At 28.8% G+C, this 18,717-nt stretch overlaps 1 protein-coding gene across 5 annotated transcripts in view; it reads right to left on the minus strand.

Moving 5' to 3' along the window:
- Orp8 (Oxysterol-binding protein-related protein 8) overlaps positions 1–18,717 on the minus strand; it is a 103,405-nt gene that overhangs the window by 48,827 nt on the left and 35,861 nt on the right. For 3 of the 5 annotated variants that reach the window (XM_080160592.1, XM_080160594.1, XM_080160591.1), the window contains exons 4-5: positions 7,717–7,778; positions 7,347–7,428 (exon numbers count right to left, since the gene is read on the minus strand). In XM_080160592.1, the coding sequence (XP_080016718.1) occupies positions 7,347–7,428; positions 7,717–7,778 (144 nt within the window). Of the gene's footprint in view, positions 1–7,346; positions 7,429–7,716; positions 7,779–8,699; positions 8,825–16,522; positions 16,706–18,717 lie in introns of those variants that run through there. The other 2 variants (XM_080160595.1, XM_080160593.1) reach the window with 2 other exon arrangements.

Genomic DNA, 18,717 nt, shown 5'->3' on the forward strand with positions numbered 1-18,717 from the left:
ATTTTTAAAATTTAATTCTAAAAACGTTTTGAATGATAAATTGTTTACCTATCATAGCGCAACAAGTAAAGATATTTTCAACTTAAAAATAACAATAAAATAATTAACATCAAGAATACCTAATGATTTTTAAAAAACAATCATAATAATTCTAAATTATACAGACAATAAATGTAAAAATGTAATAAATTATGAATATTTTGAATTACTATCTTTATAATAAAATTTAGAAGGGATTGCATTACACTTTTAAAAAACTTCAATTCAATTTAGGTAAATTACTGTTCCATTTGCGCTAGAATTTAAAAGGAAAATTGCAATTGAACAATAAACTGGAATGATGAAAATAATTTGCACGCAATAAACAGGACAATAATAATAGAATGGGATCTTTACAGCAGTATATAATTTAGCTAGGAAATTTATCTTATTTGTTAACTATAAAACAGAAGTGCTTGAATCAAATTAATTTTCCTTTAAAGTAAAATAAATCAACTACAATGCCCCTTATCTTTGGTAATCTTTACCCTATTGATATATTTTTACAAAACAATCATGATGCCATTGCTTTGTAAGAATAATAATAATAATAATGATAAAACTATTATTGTTTACTTCATTCCAAGTTTCTGGTATTCTGTTTGTGTGCTAGGCTAATAGATATAATATCAACAGACAAATCAATACAATAAAAGGAACTTTAATAAAGAAGTAGTTAGGCACTTGCTCTAAATTCTAAGGTTAACAGTTCGAATCCAAGACGCCATACTATTTAACTTAATAAACATCTATGTTGAAAATTTATATACTCCATAATATATTCTTTTAAACTTCAGATTTCCCCTTATTATTTTTCTACTTCATAAGGCAAATGGAAAAGAGTTATCTTCTATCCATATTTCCAGCATCCATTTTAGTTAAGGTGAGGTAATACTGGTGAAATATAATGGTGCAAATAACTCGAAGGTTAGAAAATGGAAGGCTGTAATATTATTGAAAACAAATGGTAGTCAGGGCAGATAAATATTGTTTACTAGCATAAAGAGGGACATGAAAGGGGTTTCATATAAAACAAGTAAATTAAAGTAGTTCCATTTTATAAAGAGTTGTATGACCGATCCAACAAAAAATTCAGGTATTTAATAAAAAAAAACCTTAATGAGAGATTTCATGATTTAATTTCTTGAAGTTCCAAATATATAATTATCATACTTTGTTTTAATGTGTACATAGATACTGCCAAAATGCTGACCTAGGCACTTTTTTAACATCAACATAACCATTTAGTCATGCATACAATTTTGTAAAATAATATACAGAAAATAGCAAGAACTTTTCATAGGTCAATACAATGTTACCTTTCAGAATATAATTCTTCACAAAAAAATAATAGGTATTTAAATGAGAAATTTGAATTAATGGCTGTTTCAACAATATAGGTTAACTGTTAACATAAGAACATATTGGTCACAAAAATTTAGGCAAAGGTTCATATGTTATTATGTTATTATGAAAGTGAAAAGAAAATTAAAATTGGTTACTGTAAAGGGAAAAAATGTGATAATGTACAGTAAATAATGTCACACATTAGTTGTGGCATTCTCTTCAATGGAAGAAAGGGCTATAGATTAAAACACTAATTTTGTTATTGAAAATAAAATCCTTTCCAATTGACATTAATATAATTAAATCAAATTTGAATAAATCTCCACTTTAGAAGAGAGAATAGTTTTAGAATTTGGTAATTTACCAATTAATGATTAAAATTTTAATTACATCTATCTAATGCAATTAAATCATTTTTCAATTATCTAACAAGTCTATTTCAAATTAAACCAATTATTACAGTTTAAATATATATTTTTATAATTGTTTTATTAGATAAATAAAAAAACAGAACATTCAGCGATGGTCGAATTGTCATGCAATTTGAATAATCTTGATTGTCTAATCTTAACATTTAATATGTTCCTTATTTCTAACTTATCAGAATCTAATTCAATGTTAAAATGAAATATTTAAATATATACAATAAATATACACACACACACACACACACACATTGAGCACAGAAAATAAATATCTGTATTGATATTCTAAAAGCTGAAGATAAAAGGAAGTAATTTAATAAAAAAATATTGGAACATCAGAAATGTTGAATATTGGATGTCTCACTATTTCTATTGATAGCAGAATATACAATACTCCCAGATATCAGGAATATTGGTAATAATGATAAGGAATTTTTTATATATTTTTCTTATGTATCTAATAAAAACATTTTCATTTAATAAAACTACATTTTTTGAAATTTTTAAAATTTGGTTTGAACAGTTTATAATAACATTTCAATAAAGACTGAAGGGCTAACAACCTTTTATATCATAGCCAACTATATTTATACCAATAAAAGAATCAACTTTTTTTTGCTGGCAACAAATTGATAATACATGAACATATTTTGTCAACAGGGAACTTGCCATATTTTTAATAAATAAATCTACCACTTAGACTAGTTTCTCAGACTCTTTTATTCTATTAATAGATTATTCTTCCAAAATGAGATAGGCAGAGTGCTAACAAAAACATTCCTCTATCTCTCTAATATTTATTTATAATAATAGAACATCTAATAATAAAATAACAATTCCTATTAGTTATATATTTTTATTTTTAGAACAAGGAAAAATACTTGTGGATTATAAAAATAACTTTACAACTCACATAAGTCTTTATTACCTATCTTAACTCCAAGTCAGTTCAGCACATGTATATTTTAGTAAAATAAACATGTACTATAATTATAACATTAATGATTTGAAGAGTTTCTAAAATATCTTTCTTTAGTTTTCTTAACCAAAGTGTAATTTGGTTACTTTTTGTTTCTTTATCTGTAAATTAGTAGAAATCACTTGCTTGCTCTTTTGTCAACTAGTTGTTTGAATGTTATTTCAAGATCCTTTCCGGCTTATTATCTTTTATTATAACCTGATAATAGGCATAAGCCAAACAGTATATTTTTTGTAAATCAATGTAAGATAATCCAAACTCTTTTCTTTATGTCCAAAGTTAAAACACACTTCAAAAAGAAATCGAGGAAGATGGTAATATTAGAAAAAGTAAAAAAAGATTGGATAGGTAAGAATTCTTTAGTTTCAATCCAACAACAAAGGTTCTAAAATATGAATTATAAGCCTAAAATTGATTAAGTGTTATTGTAAAGTATCATAATGATATAAATAAAGACGGTTATTTGTAAAAAAAAGGGATAACTGTCCACAAATCTTTGACTTACATATATTTTAGGAGACATTTCACTATCCCAGAGTGTGTAAAAGGAATAGAAAAAAAGAGAGAAAGAGAGTAAAAGAGTTTGGCCAAACTAAATAAATCTTGTTCTTGTAAAAGTTGAAGAAAACTTGATCTTTTAAACCTAGTTTATTGGTTACAAGGCTTGCAGGATCAAGGTTTAATAACATTCATGCATGATTGTAACAAAAAAAACAGGCTTTGGAAATCTTGCAATATATATTAATCAGAAAATTGTGGCTGGCAAACAATCTGAGTTGACAACACAGGAATCAATATTATGTCTAACTACATTTGAAGAATGCATCTGAGACTGAAAACTAATCACCTGCATTAATAACATTGGAGAAAATATTCTGATATCCTGATAGGTGACCATAAAATAAAACTTTGCATTGCAGCAAGAAAGTATGTCAACCAAGAAAATCAAGTTTCCACAATGTTGGAAATAAAGAGCCTCAAAACTATAAAGGGTATATAATAGTAAAGCTATGTAAATAATGTACAACATGGAAAACATAAAATCAAAGGACCCATTTGCTTTAGATTTACTGTATGTTTGAAGAGTTGAACAATACTGGCTTGGAAGTGTGACTACATCCCAGTTTATTTGTTCATTTGTCTAAAATAACCTTTATACAAAGAAAACCTGTAATCTATTTTCTCGTATTCATTCGAATCCGGTGGACAGGAACCGGTTCTCATCAATACGAAAAAACTATGTCTAGCATCGTATTATAAACCGCTTTCTACGAATATAGAAATGTACAATCATAAGATTAAAACCAGTTTTTTTAGCCCCAAAGTGCCGATAATACGATGAAAGAAATAACTATTCTTATTTTAACATAAGGCTTAAAGCATTTACAAACCAATATTCTTTAGTTTACTTTATTATTTGACAAATTAAAAGATGTTTTCAGTGTCCTACACTAAACTTCCTCTTTTAATACATCTCTTTAAACTGCACTGCAAAACAGTTTTATTTGCCTTCTAAAACAGAAGGGGGTAGAAGAATAGGGATAAACACAGAATTTGTAGAAAGAAGACAAAGATTGAAACACAAAATCAATAAAAAAAACAAATATTTTTAAACCTAATAGTCACATCTTATTTGACCATGCAACTTTTATAGGATTCCAAATCCTTACTACAACTCAAGTTAACTTTATTTAGTGACAGATAATTGGTCAAATAATGGATGGTAGGTTAGACGATGTCTATAATAAAAGTGTTAAGTTGCTAACTTTTCAAATTTTCCCTCTATTTTTTAAATATCTATTGATTAGATGCACATATGTAAATTTATGTTTCCTCTATTCTCCTTCACATTTGAAGGCATAGTCCCACTATCCACAATTTTAATCTACCATAACCCAACGACCCCTCCCCCCAATTCACACATCCCTATTTAATAAAACAAGCATTGCTGTAATCATGGGTCTAAGGCAGTTAGGTCTATATTCGATATTCTCCATTGTTTTAGGGCATAAATGATATAGAGGATAAATGATATTGATAAATAAAAGATATATATGGGTTCTTTATAATTAAAACCTAGGTTAGTTAGTCCATTCTGCTTTAATTATATTTGGTAAGGTGAAAATCTAAAACTTAAACAAACCTTTAAGAAAATATTGCATGGGGGGAGGGGGGGGGGAGAGGTTTAATAAATGCACCACTTTCAAACCTTCCATCCATTCTTACAATTGAAAGAAAGACAATAAAAGAGAATCGGACTTTGCTTGGAAAAGTAATGGCCTGGTTGTTTACTAGGACATCAATAAGTATTCTAAAAATTAAAAAAGAAATTTGCATAAATTTAGAACAAACTAAATCAAGATAAAGTTCATTAAAGGAAAATTGGAAAATGGTGACTTTTCAATTTTCATACATTAAAGGTTTGTCAACTTATAGAAGTGAATCCTATTTTGATATTGGTATAAAATTAATTATAGCAAGTTTATATAAACAGGTTAAAAAGTAACTGCGTTTTCAAAGTCTTAAACTTAAATCTATGCATTACTTTAAAGAAAGCATACTTTTCCCATATCTATACTACAGAATTGATTTAAAGCATAGCTTTTGAATATTTGTTTCTATTTACAGCAATGAATTTAAATGAGAGAACTTTAAAATTGAAAATAAACTAAGGTTATTTTAACTTCTAGGATTTAAAAATCAAGATCATATACATATGTATACAGCTATGATAGTTTGCTTTGCTTTTATGAATGTTGTCATCCTTGTAAAAGGTACTCTCCTTGGTACCATTAATTTTGTTAATTGTCTTTAACCTGGCACAGTACTTAACTTAGATATGCCTTCAATTCCGCAAATTGATAAAAACTTTTATATTTATGTGTATGTGTGTACCTAGCCATTGTTTTCTTAGTGTTTTGACCTAAGCATTCATAGAGTAGGATGAGACACTTGTAGCCGCTAAGGTCAGCTCAAGCACCAAATTTGTGACTTCACCTGCTGTCTCATGGGAGCGTTTTTTTTTGTATTGCGACTAAGAAATCCGCGTTGCCAAAAGGGACTTGAACTCGAACTCTCACAACTGTAACTCAGTGGGTAACCACTGAGCTTCAATTCAACACAACTTTGCTTAACATTAAACATAGCACACAAAAGCAAATATTATTAAGGTTTTTTAATTAAAGAAAATGTGCGCTGCAGGAATTGTTAACGGTTCTAATGATTCGAATTTAAGTTACACTTTGCAGAATTGATGACACAGTCCTTAACTTGCTAGGTATGTATTGCCATTAATATTTTACAAGATAAAGTTACTTCTTATTTAACTTATCCTCATATAAAAAAGGCAATATGTCTGTCTGTACCGTAAAATCTCGATTACCGATATCCCATATTTGAAACTAAAAAATCGAGAGCATAAGTATTTAAATACTTTAGGATATGTTTCTCCTTTACAGTGAAACTTCTTATAGGTCCAGGGAAAGTTGGGGAAAGGTATCTCAAGAGAAATCGCTTTTAGGAAAAGAAATATTTAAATATCAATACATCTAACTCTTTTCTTAAGTCTAAAATACACTAAATATATACTTAAGATAATTTTTAACCACCTTTTGTAAGTGATATATTTACACGAATAGTTTTCAGTAAACTTAAACTGTATAGTAACAACGCTTTAATATAAAATAAATACAGTGCGCCCCAGTGGTCTAAACTTTAATAAACTCAGGAATGTAACACATAAGGACATATTATTATATCAATTAAAAACATCATTACGTCAAATTGAAAATGTTTTCTTCTAAGGACGGACACAAACTAACTTATTTATTAGAGAAACTGCCGTTCTAATGATCAGGATCATTGAATGTAAGCAAAAAGCTTTGTATTGCACACTGCATGCCGTATTTAATGATTTTAACCACGAAAGAATTAGTTTTTCCTCTAGTTCCTTGTCCCTAAGTTTCTGAAATAAACTCAGTTGCATTTTGCAACTAAAATCAACAATTTGGCTACACAACACAAACCAGTAACTTGACAGGACACTCCCGACTTAAAATCTTTAAACTTCACTTCACAATTAAAAGACATGGTAATTTGCTCTCTAATAAGTTTTAGACCATAATTTTACTTACATTCTTGTAATATATGATATAACATATGGTTCATGTCCCAAAAAATAAATTGAATAAAAGATATATTTTTAAATAACAGGATGTCTGTTTGTCTGATCAAGCTAACCGCTGAACTAAATTTTTTCTTTTCTTTCTTTACAATGAATGAGGCTTCTTACAAACCCAGAGAAGGTTTACAGTTATTTTGGAGAAGAGTAGCACCACCCTCCTAAAAGAATCGCCTCTAGAAAAATCACACCGCAATTTTTTCATTTCCTTGATTTAAAACTAAAATTAGAAGTTGCGGGTCGGCTTTCCTCTCCCCCTCTCCCTTTTTTACTTAAGTGCCTCAAATTGCCTCTATGGGCTTAGCCGCTAGGTAGTCTTTTTTTAATAAATAAAATCAGGTTTGTCCTTTTTCATGGGATTAAAATATGAGCTTACCTTTAGCCAATCCGCGAGTACTATAATAGATTCATCTTTGAAAGTGGATAAAAGCTCTTTTTCTACTCGCTTTTTCTCTTTTCTAAATTGCAGATAGTTAATTATCATTAGGTAGACAGAAATATAGATAAGAAATGTATTTTAGTGCATTTAGATAGATAATGGCCGAAAAGTAAAGTTGATAAATCTTTAAAGATAGAAAGTCCTATAACTGATCGCTTATTCGAATTTAAATGAAAGGTAGACAAGACTTCTTTCTAATAAAGTAGAAAGAAATCAAAAGTGAAAAAAACTTCATAGTCATAACTTGACTTTGTATGGTTGTTTCTCTAGACATGACAACCCTATAGTCAACACAGCAACAACTTACCTGTATATTCTACGTTGGGCTTTGTAGCTTTCTTTGCGGTCAAGTCGACCTGATTCCCTGCCCTGAAACATTTAAATCCATCAATACAATATCATATAAATTATTAAAGTGTTTAGAAATCGTGGGATATTTCAACAAAGTGAAGAGGGGGGAGGGATCTTTCATGAAATATCTCGTAATCCGAGTGGTGTACCTATACTTATGTCATTTTAAGGTATATTTTATGTTTTGAAACAAATCTCCAATTTCTCTAATCCTGAGAAATTACTTTTATTTTGAAATTTTTTTTTATGGTATTTTTGATGACAGATTCTGGTGCATTAATCAAAATTAACCACTACTTTTGTATGCTTATGCTGATTGGTTTGAAAATTATAAAAACAAACACAATAAATTAAAATATATCTATAAAACATTAAAACGTATATGAAAACATAATAAAGTATTATCGGGTAATAAAATATAATTTACGATCAACTATTACCTATCTTATAATATTTTACAATAGGTAAGACATAATGTATTTTCATCTTTTACAAAATCATTTATAAAAGATAAATTGGTGAGAGCACAAAAGTTCTAAAATCCTTCTAACTATCAATCAAACAACAATCACTCTTTCAATCATTCAGTTTTGAGTTCATTCATTATATGTTACTTTTCAATAATGAAAAGCTATCTACCTTTGCTGTCTGCTGTCTAACTTATTATCCAAAATTAATGGAAGTTCATTAAGTACATTTCTGTGGGAGGTTTAGTATTTACACAAAGTAACTATCACCTTTCTAAGGAGTTATAATTTAATTTTCTGGTATGTTACTAGTTCATTATGACACTTCAACAATAAATAAAAAAAATGAATTAAAATGAAGATATGATAAACTAGCAGTAAGTTAAATAATAGACAAGGCTATATAATCTCATCCATATACATAAGACTACTATAGTCAAAACAACAACAACACCAGTGTATATCTTTCTACCTGGTAATGACCGCTATCGCTACCCCCATCCGAGCTTTGTGAAGGTAATCTCATTTTTACAATGTTAGGAATCAGGTCGCATGCCAATTTAGACAACTTTCCTGCAGTGGGCAACAGTTATATTTTGGTCTGGTCATGGCTTTGGTAACTAGGGCTTAATAAACATTTCACCAAAGGAATTTATAGCCAAGTTATTGTGTTATTTTATAATTTATGATGAGAAAAAACTCAAAATTGAAGCTTGGTTCAAAATATTAAAATATTCAAGTCAAAGAAAGAATTTAAAAAAAGTTTTTCTTGTGATAATATTTATAATAATTACAATATTTCTAAAATCTACATCCACATGTTAAATAAAACTCTGTACCAAAAAGGAAAACAAAGAACCAAGAAAAACTGTTGAAAACTATGTTGTTTAAATATTTAAGAATGTAAGAAAATGTTCTAAATTACACTCTGTCTGTCCGAATTCCCGGAAGAATAGTAATAAAACTTTAATTTACAACTTTCCAATTTGTTCACGGGATATCAAGACTTTCAAAATTTTTCTTTTAATATGCAAATATGATTTTTTGACCCTGTTAATGATTTCTTTTATGGTAATGTAAATTTCGGGTATAGTCCCTTTCGTGGCAACGCACCTTAAGGGTCGATTCTTCGTAATTTTCACATCAGCTTTTATCCTATTTCTAGCCCCTGCGGAAGGGCTCTAACCCTGCGGGGCCAATTGCCTAACCCTGTGGGGGCAATCAACTAACCCAATATAACCTAACCTAACCTAAAATAACCTCTAAAAAGCCATTTTAAAAATACGACGAATCGCCCCTTAAGGGGCGTTGCCACGAAAGGGACTATTCCCTAAATTTCTTCAAGCCTCACAAATTAAAAAGACAAAAATAGAAAGAAGAAAAAGAAGAAAATATTTTTATAGATTCTTTATCACTGCCCCTTCCAAAAAGTTTTGTCGCGTATTCAGACCGACCAAGCTTCCTGAGGGAGAAACAAGTTTGGGCCACACAATTAAAGTCTCCACAACTCAACAACAATATATATAAAAACCAGTTCCGCCAATATCTCTGTACTACACATTTTTATTTTTAATTTAAGTTCTATGGCACCATTAAGTTTACATTTTAATTTATTAGTCTAAAACATTTTGTGATATTTATATTATCTTATATTTTAACAACTGATAAAACTATGAACATATATCAAATGTTATGCAAAAGTCATACCGACACTAAGTTAGCTGTTTTTAAAAGTAAATTGTAACATTTATAATTTAAACTAACAATACTTTTCTGTATCTGTTCTAGCCTTAATCCAAAATAATATCTATAAGTAAAAGTAGAAGCTGGGGAGCCGAGTCTGACATGAGGTTGGTTGTTTATTTGAATTAATGGTTACAGCAGTGACCCTGAGAGAGGTTACTCAGCTTTTACAAAATATCTTATCACTATCAGTAAATAACACAGTGGAAAACAAAACAAAAAATTAAAAAATTCTTCAAATATCTGAATATTTCTGTAAATTAACTATATGAGTTTTAGTAAAGTGTAAAAGCAGCTTTAAACATTTTAAATTCATATCCTATCTTTTATGAGATAGAATGATGGGTTTGCTTAAATAGAATAAAATAATATCCAAATAAAAATAACATTATTTCAAAAAATATATATTTCTAAAAAAAGGAAAAATAAATCAGAATAAAATGAAGATAAATTGTTAAAATCCTAATGGAAAAATTACTTTATCTCTCCATAATATGGCCCCAAGTAAAATAGCTGGGGATTGTGTACAAAATAAATTATGATGGTATAAGGCGGACAAATGTTTGTGTGTATCTCTATAGGCCACAGAACATTAGAGAAACACCATTTAACCTCAGATATTTGTATATAGCAATATGTTGCCAAAAGGTTTTTATACAAAATACTGAAACTGGCTAACAAAAAGATATCAAAATTATTATTATTTTTTTTGTTTAAGTAGATTTAGAACACTGCTTAAAAATATTATCAATATAATTCAAAATGAAATAATTAAATTCAATTAAAATGGCCTTTAATACCTGCATTTTTTTAAATCAGTGTTCCTAGAAAGGAAGGAGACAATGGACTGTTTATTACACTAATCCCCAAAGTTTTATAATAACGTTTTCTTATTCGTTGGCCTAATAACTTTGGAGACTTTTAATGAATTTTGATTGGTTGGTTCATTAGGTAGAGTGTCCAAACATTTCAACCACTAATTATAATCAACAGAATTGATAACTTTGTTTATTATTAATGGGGATGTGCAGCAATTTATCGTTCATGTCTTATCCTTTAAGATCCCTGGTGGTCCATAATCAAGTCTTGTTTTAAAAGGTTTGCTTGTACTTAAGACAGTGTTTTATTGAGTTTAATCCTTTTTTTTTATAATTTACATTACAGTTTGATTAATTGGGTATGTTTATTTTTAACATCTAAGCTTAAGTATTCTTTGATATGTATGTGGTGTACTGCAAACAAATATAACACATAGAATATATGAAAATAGTTCAAAGCCTAACCAGCAAACATTTATTCTCAGGCATAAAGTTATACCTAAAAATTTTACAAAAAAATAAACAAATTCCTAAAATATTTTAAATATTTCATAATTAAATTTACAGCTTTTTAGCGTATGTCCCTACTGCCCTATCCTATTTTTTTTTACCAATCCATATGATAGAATAACATGGAGAATAAGCCAAAGTATTGTCAAATTAAACATTATTACCTCATATTATTTTCTAGTTTTACTTATCCTTAGAATCTGTTTTATTCACAAACATGAATTATAATCTCCATTGTACTAAACACAAAATTTGTCTGCGAGCAAAAAATTACATTAGGCCTCTTTTGATGAAGGTTTAGCTTGGTTTTGGAAATATTCTAAAATACAAAGTAGCTTGATGTAAGTCCGTCTGTCCGTCCGTCCTTCTGTCCCTTAGGTTTTGGAAACCACTGAACCGATTCTACTCTTCATGGAATATATCTACTAGTCCTGTGATGGTTTAAAGCTATTTTCTTGGGGGGGGGGGGGGGGGGGACACCCACAACCCCAAACAACATAAAAAAAATTACCCCCAATTTTTTTAGACAGGTAATTAAAACTTTGGTGGTCGCACCACAACTGTTTTTTAAAATTATATCTTGGAGCAAAGCCCATAGAGGCAAGGGGCGAAGCCGCTAGTAATATATAAAGTAGTATGTGTTTTTTGCTGAAGCTTAACATCTTATTTACTACGGAACTTACGTTCTCCTTTTTTGGGAAGCTTTAGGATGGATTAAGAGCATTTGAATTTTAGATTTAGGCCTTTGGATGATCTTAGGCTATTTTTCTACTAATTTCTTATATCTTTCAATAAAGAGACATTAGATGCTCGAGGCGCAGCCGCTAGTTAGAAATATTTCAGCAAAAAGTAATTTACAAATTAGAGGGGGGTGTTGTGGTTGAAAATTACGGGGAAGTTGGGTGATTGGTATTACAATGGTATTGATTGGTATTTCTCTAAAAAATATTACCTTTATGTAAGTTTCTGTGTTTCTAACTTTATGTTATAGGAAATTTCTTTTTCAAGTTTAGTCATAAAAAGTTCCTTTTTTACTGTTAGATAAAAGAATAACAATCTTATTGTTGAGATAAGTTTCTAAAACTTTTCAATAGATTTGTATAATAAGATTAATAAGATCAGCTAATTTTAGCTCACCATTGAAAGTAGCAATGATGCTGATAAAAACGAAAAAACATCCATTACTCTATTTTATACCAAATAGCATTACAATGTTTTGTATACAAATTTCTTTAGTATCAAATAAAAGTATTATTGAGTATCCTTTAAGATATTTGCATATCTATTATTTTATGTAATTTTAGAATCTTTGTCAAAAATTCTTAGATCTGACACATTTTCATAATAATAGTATATAGAATCATAGAAAAGTTTTTACTTTTTCTTACACATTCAAAAATACTTATGAAAAAAAATATTTTTCTAAGAAATATAGAAAATAAATAAGGTGTACAAAAACCTTAACATATTAATCATTAAATCTTAGAATGTCTTCAAAATCCCACAAGCTTTTCTATATCATAATCATTATATGAAATTATCAAAAATGAATTTTTCTATAAAACCCAATTTATGTTAGTATAGGCTACTGGCACTTAAAATAACTTAAACAAACTACCAATAATAAAGAAACTTATCCTTGCTAATTCATAAAAACATCACAAATCAAATTATTTACATAATAATGGTAAGAGATATATTTTATAACATGTTAAAATACAAGCAATTTCCTACAATTTGCACAGACACACAAATTGTAATCAGTTTTTAGTTCTCATACTCAATTTTGATCCAAAGTTAAAGATTTTAAGCAAAATATTATGAAGCAAATAACTAACTATTTTTTGTCTATCTGTCCTGAAGGGGGAATATGAATTATTCTCCTGCTATTTGACCATGTATTTTCTAGTGTTATATATTATAGAAGGCTGCTTTCTTGGTAAGATTTGCTAAAGAGCATCTACTTTTAACTCACTTTGGCTGTTGTCATACTTTCTAAGAGAGCTTTGCTACTTTGTACTTACAGTTATACATTACATGTATAAAAGAGAAAATACTGTAAAAAAAAGAGAATGGGACATCATTTGACTGATTATTTCCTCTATATTTGATCATAATCTGGATAAATATGAATACAATTTACTTTTTATTCTACAATTTTAGGGGGGATTCTGATTTAACCTCTTCTAAAGGAACTTCCTTGCCACACAGAAAAAAACTTAAACCTGCCAAATTAAACAGAATACTGTTCTAAGTAAAATTACAAAAATAGTTCTTACTTAAATATTCCTAAAATTATCCAAGGTATATAAATACAACTGATAAAATGAATAATTTCTTGGTGAAAAGTGATCAGTACCAATTTGTATTACAAGTTAACAATATATTAATGTGATAACCTTAATAATCTGACAAAAAAAGCCTAAATAGTGAAGACAAATGTCTGGTTCTCAGTCAGTCAGAATCAGTCAATCAGAAATAAATAACAAGATAATGCTTTTACCACACTACGCTAGCATGCATAAATACAAGCTATAGATTTATAGCTAGGAATTTTATCAATGTACTGACTGGACACAACAAGAATATCAGAGTATCCTACCAGGGATCTAAAGGGATAAGTCAATGGCCAATATATGGATGTAGGTCCCCAATGGATGATACACAAAATTACTCCTTAGTATTCGTAGTTGATACGTTTCAGACACTTATTTAATGAAACAACCACTTAAAGTTCAATAAAAGTCTCCAATATTGTTAAGCCAACGAAAAAGAAAACGTTATTATAAAACTTCTAAGTCTAGTGTGATAAACATCCCATTGTCCCCTCCCTCCCTGGTATCTTACATAATAATAATGTGAATGTGCTATTAGCTTTCAATAATTCCTTCATTGAAATATTTTTTTTTTTATAAAATACACAGATTTTAAGTAGTGATCAGTTTCAATTTGAACCCTGTTATTTCAAGCCACTTAGTCTCTTTTCTATATGAATCTAGCCATAGACTGAACATAAACAAAAAGAAGACAATATTTATATTTTTGGCTTCAGTACCCACGAATAATAATAATATGATATGTGTAATGTGTATGGAATGTATTGAATTATCATACTGTCAAATGTTAAGCTGGATTCTTCGTTTTTTCATAAAAAGCAAATATCTAAAAGTTTTAAAACCTTTTTTGCTTTTTTGGCATATCAAATAGTTTTGACACCTAAGTACTTACTAAAAGTATTAAATATTTTTAACATTTTTTTACTTATTATCAGGCATGAAAAGTTTACTGTGAGATCAGCTTTTTATTACACTAGTCCCCAAAATAGTTGGCTTAAAAACTTTAGGGACTATTATTGAATTTTAATTGGTTGGTTCATTAAGTGTTCAAATGTTTCAACCAAAAAATGTAATCTACATAAGGGGTAATTTTAAATATCATCATTGGGGATATACATCAATTTAACAATCATTGTCTTATCCCTTTAGATCCCTGGCTTGGATTATACCTAATATGCTTGTTCATAACAAATCATTTTAGTCAAATATCACTCCTAATAATCCATTAGGATTCATTATCAAGAAAACTTATTCCAGTTCCTAATTTGTAGGGAAAACCTGGCATTAAGTGAGCCAAACTATTCATCCATAACACTTATGCTGATTCCTAAGCCAATAATTATCATTTAGTCACATATTAATTAGAGAAAATAACAACAGATATAAGTGATGGACTCTTGTGTTATTTAGTGTAGCTAAAAAACTAGATCTCAGCCTAAGATCCAAAAGATCAGTGTGTTACTATTCCTGTTTTGGCACTAGTACAATATTCACATATCTGACAAGTATTGGTTTGGTTGCTATACTTAAATTGTTACAGAGACATTAATCAAACTTATAAATACATTTTGGAGCAAATCTTCATTAAAAATTGTAATTAGATAAAAAATAGGTCATTCAAATGATACATTGATAAAAACATTGAAATTGTAAAGTTATAAAAAGGTCATAATAAATTTACAATTTAAGAATGCATATGCCACGCTATTTATATTCATGCCCAATCTTAATTTTCGACTGCTCAAAATCAAAAACTCTATACAAATATTAATTCCTGTCCTTGGGTTGAAATGTTGCGGCTTAATTGGTTAAATTTAAAAGTTTGGATTGCAAATTTGTTGGGTGTACTGTAGAGTGTATGAGCAAGAACAGATAAGAAGATTCTAAAAGAAGTTGTTAAACACAGCTGCTTTGGATAATATAGATATAATTATCAATACACTTTTTATATTTCATAACTAATATTCAAAACTTAGTAATTCTTATTTACTTTTATTCCTAAAAAAAGTTATAATCATTCCTAAAATTTAAGTTAATTGTTATTATATTGAATACCTATTCCTGTCTTAAAAAGTATTGGGAGTGTTGCTAAAATCACACCCTTTACTTTCATATTAGGAATATATATATAAAAAGCCCAAATTCTATACTGAATATGAAATCTAGTGATATGTCCAACCAAGAAGGGCTAGATATGGTTATATAAATGTGTTTCTAAAAGTATTAGGATATATCTGTCACATACAGATACAGGAACAACATATTAGAAACTATTTGTCATAACAGAATAAGGAAAATAATGAATATATTGGTCAATAAGTAATTAAATTAGCAACATAAGAATTTATTATGACAGGCTAAAAGATATTTTTGCTAAGAAAGCAACTTTCAATTACTAGGTTATTCTATTGAACAAATATAACGTGTACTTCTGACTCTTTACTTTCTTTTAACAGCATTATTAATTATTAAAAACAATATAAAATCTGAATTTTTACATTAGGTAACACTTTTTTAACACTGTAGCTCATTGTACTGTGACCAAAATAAGGTTTAACACTAAATATTTCCTCTGCACTGCACTGGTTATAGTATATTATTTTCTCTAACACTGACACATCTAACACAATGACAAAAATGCAATTTGCACAGAATGATACAAAATATATCAAGAAATAAAAGGATAATTAAGTTTGCAACAGCTGTTATATATGGTTTCAATGCCATTAATATATTTAAATATTCTAACATCTATGATTTTAAGATATACAAATTCACTCAATATGATTAATACAAATCCTAAAACTAAGAATTAAGAATTTTTTTGCTATTACTTAAAAACAACTACAAAAGTCTATAAAACCCTAACAAAAATCTAGTCTGCTTACTTTGAACATTGATTTGCCATTAGTCTAAAACAACTTCAAAAGTCTGTATCACTTATAAAAAACTTTCATAACAATATTATTATCACTATAGCACTGGTTATATCATCGATATAATCCATTGAGATGAAATGATGATACTATTTTGTCAGAGTAACATGACACCACTATGATTTTATTTTTACTGCCTCATGTCAAAACTGGTGTAAAGTTTTATATATCAGCATAAAATAAATATATTATGCATGGAGTAAACCCACAAAATATAGATATAAACATACATAAGCACAAATAAAACAAACAAACACACACACACACTTACTGGGAGTTAAGTTTTACTTCTCAACCCTCAACTGTCAAGTATTTTCATGATATCAGGGGCGTCCAAGCTTTTTACTTTGGGGGGGGGGGTAAAATGGCGCGCGAAGTGCGCCGCAAATTTTTTTTACCCTCCCAAAATTTTTACCCCGGGGGTAAAATTTGCTTGGAGGGGGTAATTACCCCCCCTGAAATCTGTTGGGAGGGGTAAATTTAGTTTACCCCCCCAAAATTTACCCCCGGGGTAAAATTTTTGGGGGGGTTAATTTAAATTTTATTAAATATATAGTATTAAAAATGCGCGCGAAGCGCGCAAAAATTTTTTTTATTAGAGATTTTTTATTTTGGGGGGGTATTTAGCCCCCCAAAATTGTTTGGGGGGGGTAAATACCCCCTCATAAATGGTTGGGGGTGCCTACGGCACCCCCAGGGTAGGGGTAAATTTTAAATGGGGGGGGGGGGTAATCGCCCCATTACCCCCCCCCCCTTGGACGTCTATGCATGATATAATTCATTAATTTTAAAACCCTTTATCACATCAATATATTAATAAGTCACAAGTGTAATATAAAATTGCTTGATATCTTAAGTTAATTTTATGCTACTAATAATTTCTTATCTATGAATTTAATAGATATTATACTAACTAGTATATCATTTTCAAAGCAAGTTCAAGTCAAGATCAAAGTCCATCTGATGTTTATTATTTTTGTAATACTTAGTTTATTAATCAATTGAATCACTTATTATTTCTTTTAGTGGATTTAGATTTGTTAAACTACTAATTACATAAGTATATCAAAGATAACTGTACTTATAAAACATAAATAGCAAGGATAACACAAAGCAAGTTATCCTTAATAAACATAAAATGCAAAAGTGCAGCTACTATACATATATTTTCTCTCTCAATACTGAGTTGTTTATATTAGTTAATGTCAGTAAAGGAATTAAAAGGGATATAATACTATTTAAGTATTCTCCCTCCCCACGTTGACAATGATCAGAAAGAAATGAAAAGAAACTTTTCCATATAATTTTTTTTTCATTTCTAAGTACCTATACTAGTGATGAAAAGTCTTCTCAAGGAGCATGAATTCTGAACTTAGTTGTGCTTGTTATATTATGTATTCTGTCCATACATTGAAAACAAAAGACGTGTCCTAGAAGCTAAAGAAAATGCAAATTCTTGACCCTCCTCGGACTTAATTAAAACACTTCGTCAACATAATTTATTTGAATTCTTTTACATCACTAATATTATATTAAGAAACAAAACAAGGAAAATCAATATGGAAATTTTCTGTTGTCTTAACAGGATTGTTCTTATGCATGGAGATGAAATAAGCTGAGAATATTTATGTTATTGTTTGTTAAAATGACTTATTTAATCAAACAAAATTTAGCATATATGAATATTTAAATCCCAAGGTAATAAATGATCGAGCGATAGATCATCATTTAATACCGTAATGTATGTAACAAACTATGTTTTTTAAATATAAAGGAAAGGTATGAAATTCTTTAATTCTAAATCCATGATAAATTAATTTTTAAATCAGGGCGACTGTATGTTTACGAAATTTCTTTATTCATCAAAATAAACTTTTTAAATTCAGTTTACATTAATAATTTAATTAGTTAATTTAGTTAAAAATTGGAGCAACTGACCAACTTCATAGAGTTTGCTAATTCAGGTTCTGTATTAAAAAAAGAATAAAAATTTAAACAACCATCATCAATCAACATTGGCAAATAGTCAAAAGTAGAAAAATCAGATTGATCGAAGCATGTGTGTAAATATTTAGATTGGAAACAACCGATATTGCAATACTTTAAAACCAGAAACTATCTTTTTTACAACAATCATTTAAATCACA

Source organism: Acartia tonsa, chromosome 5 (assembly GCF_053477335.1).
Source record: "Acartia tonsa isolate MP-2025a chromosome 5, ASM5347733v1, whole genome shotgun sequence".
NCBI classification, from domain to species: Eukaryota; Metazoa; Arthropoda; class Copepoda; order Calanoida; family Acartiidae; genus Acartia; species Acartia tonsa.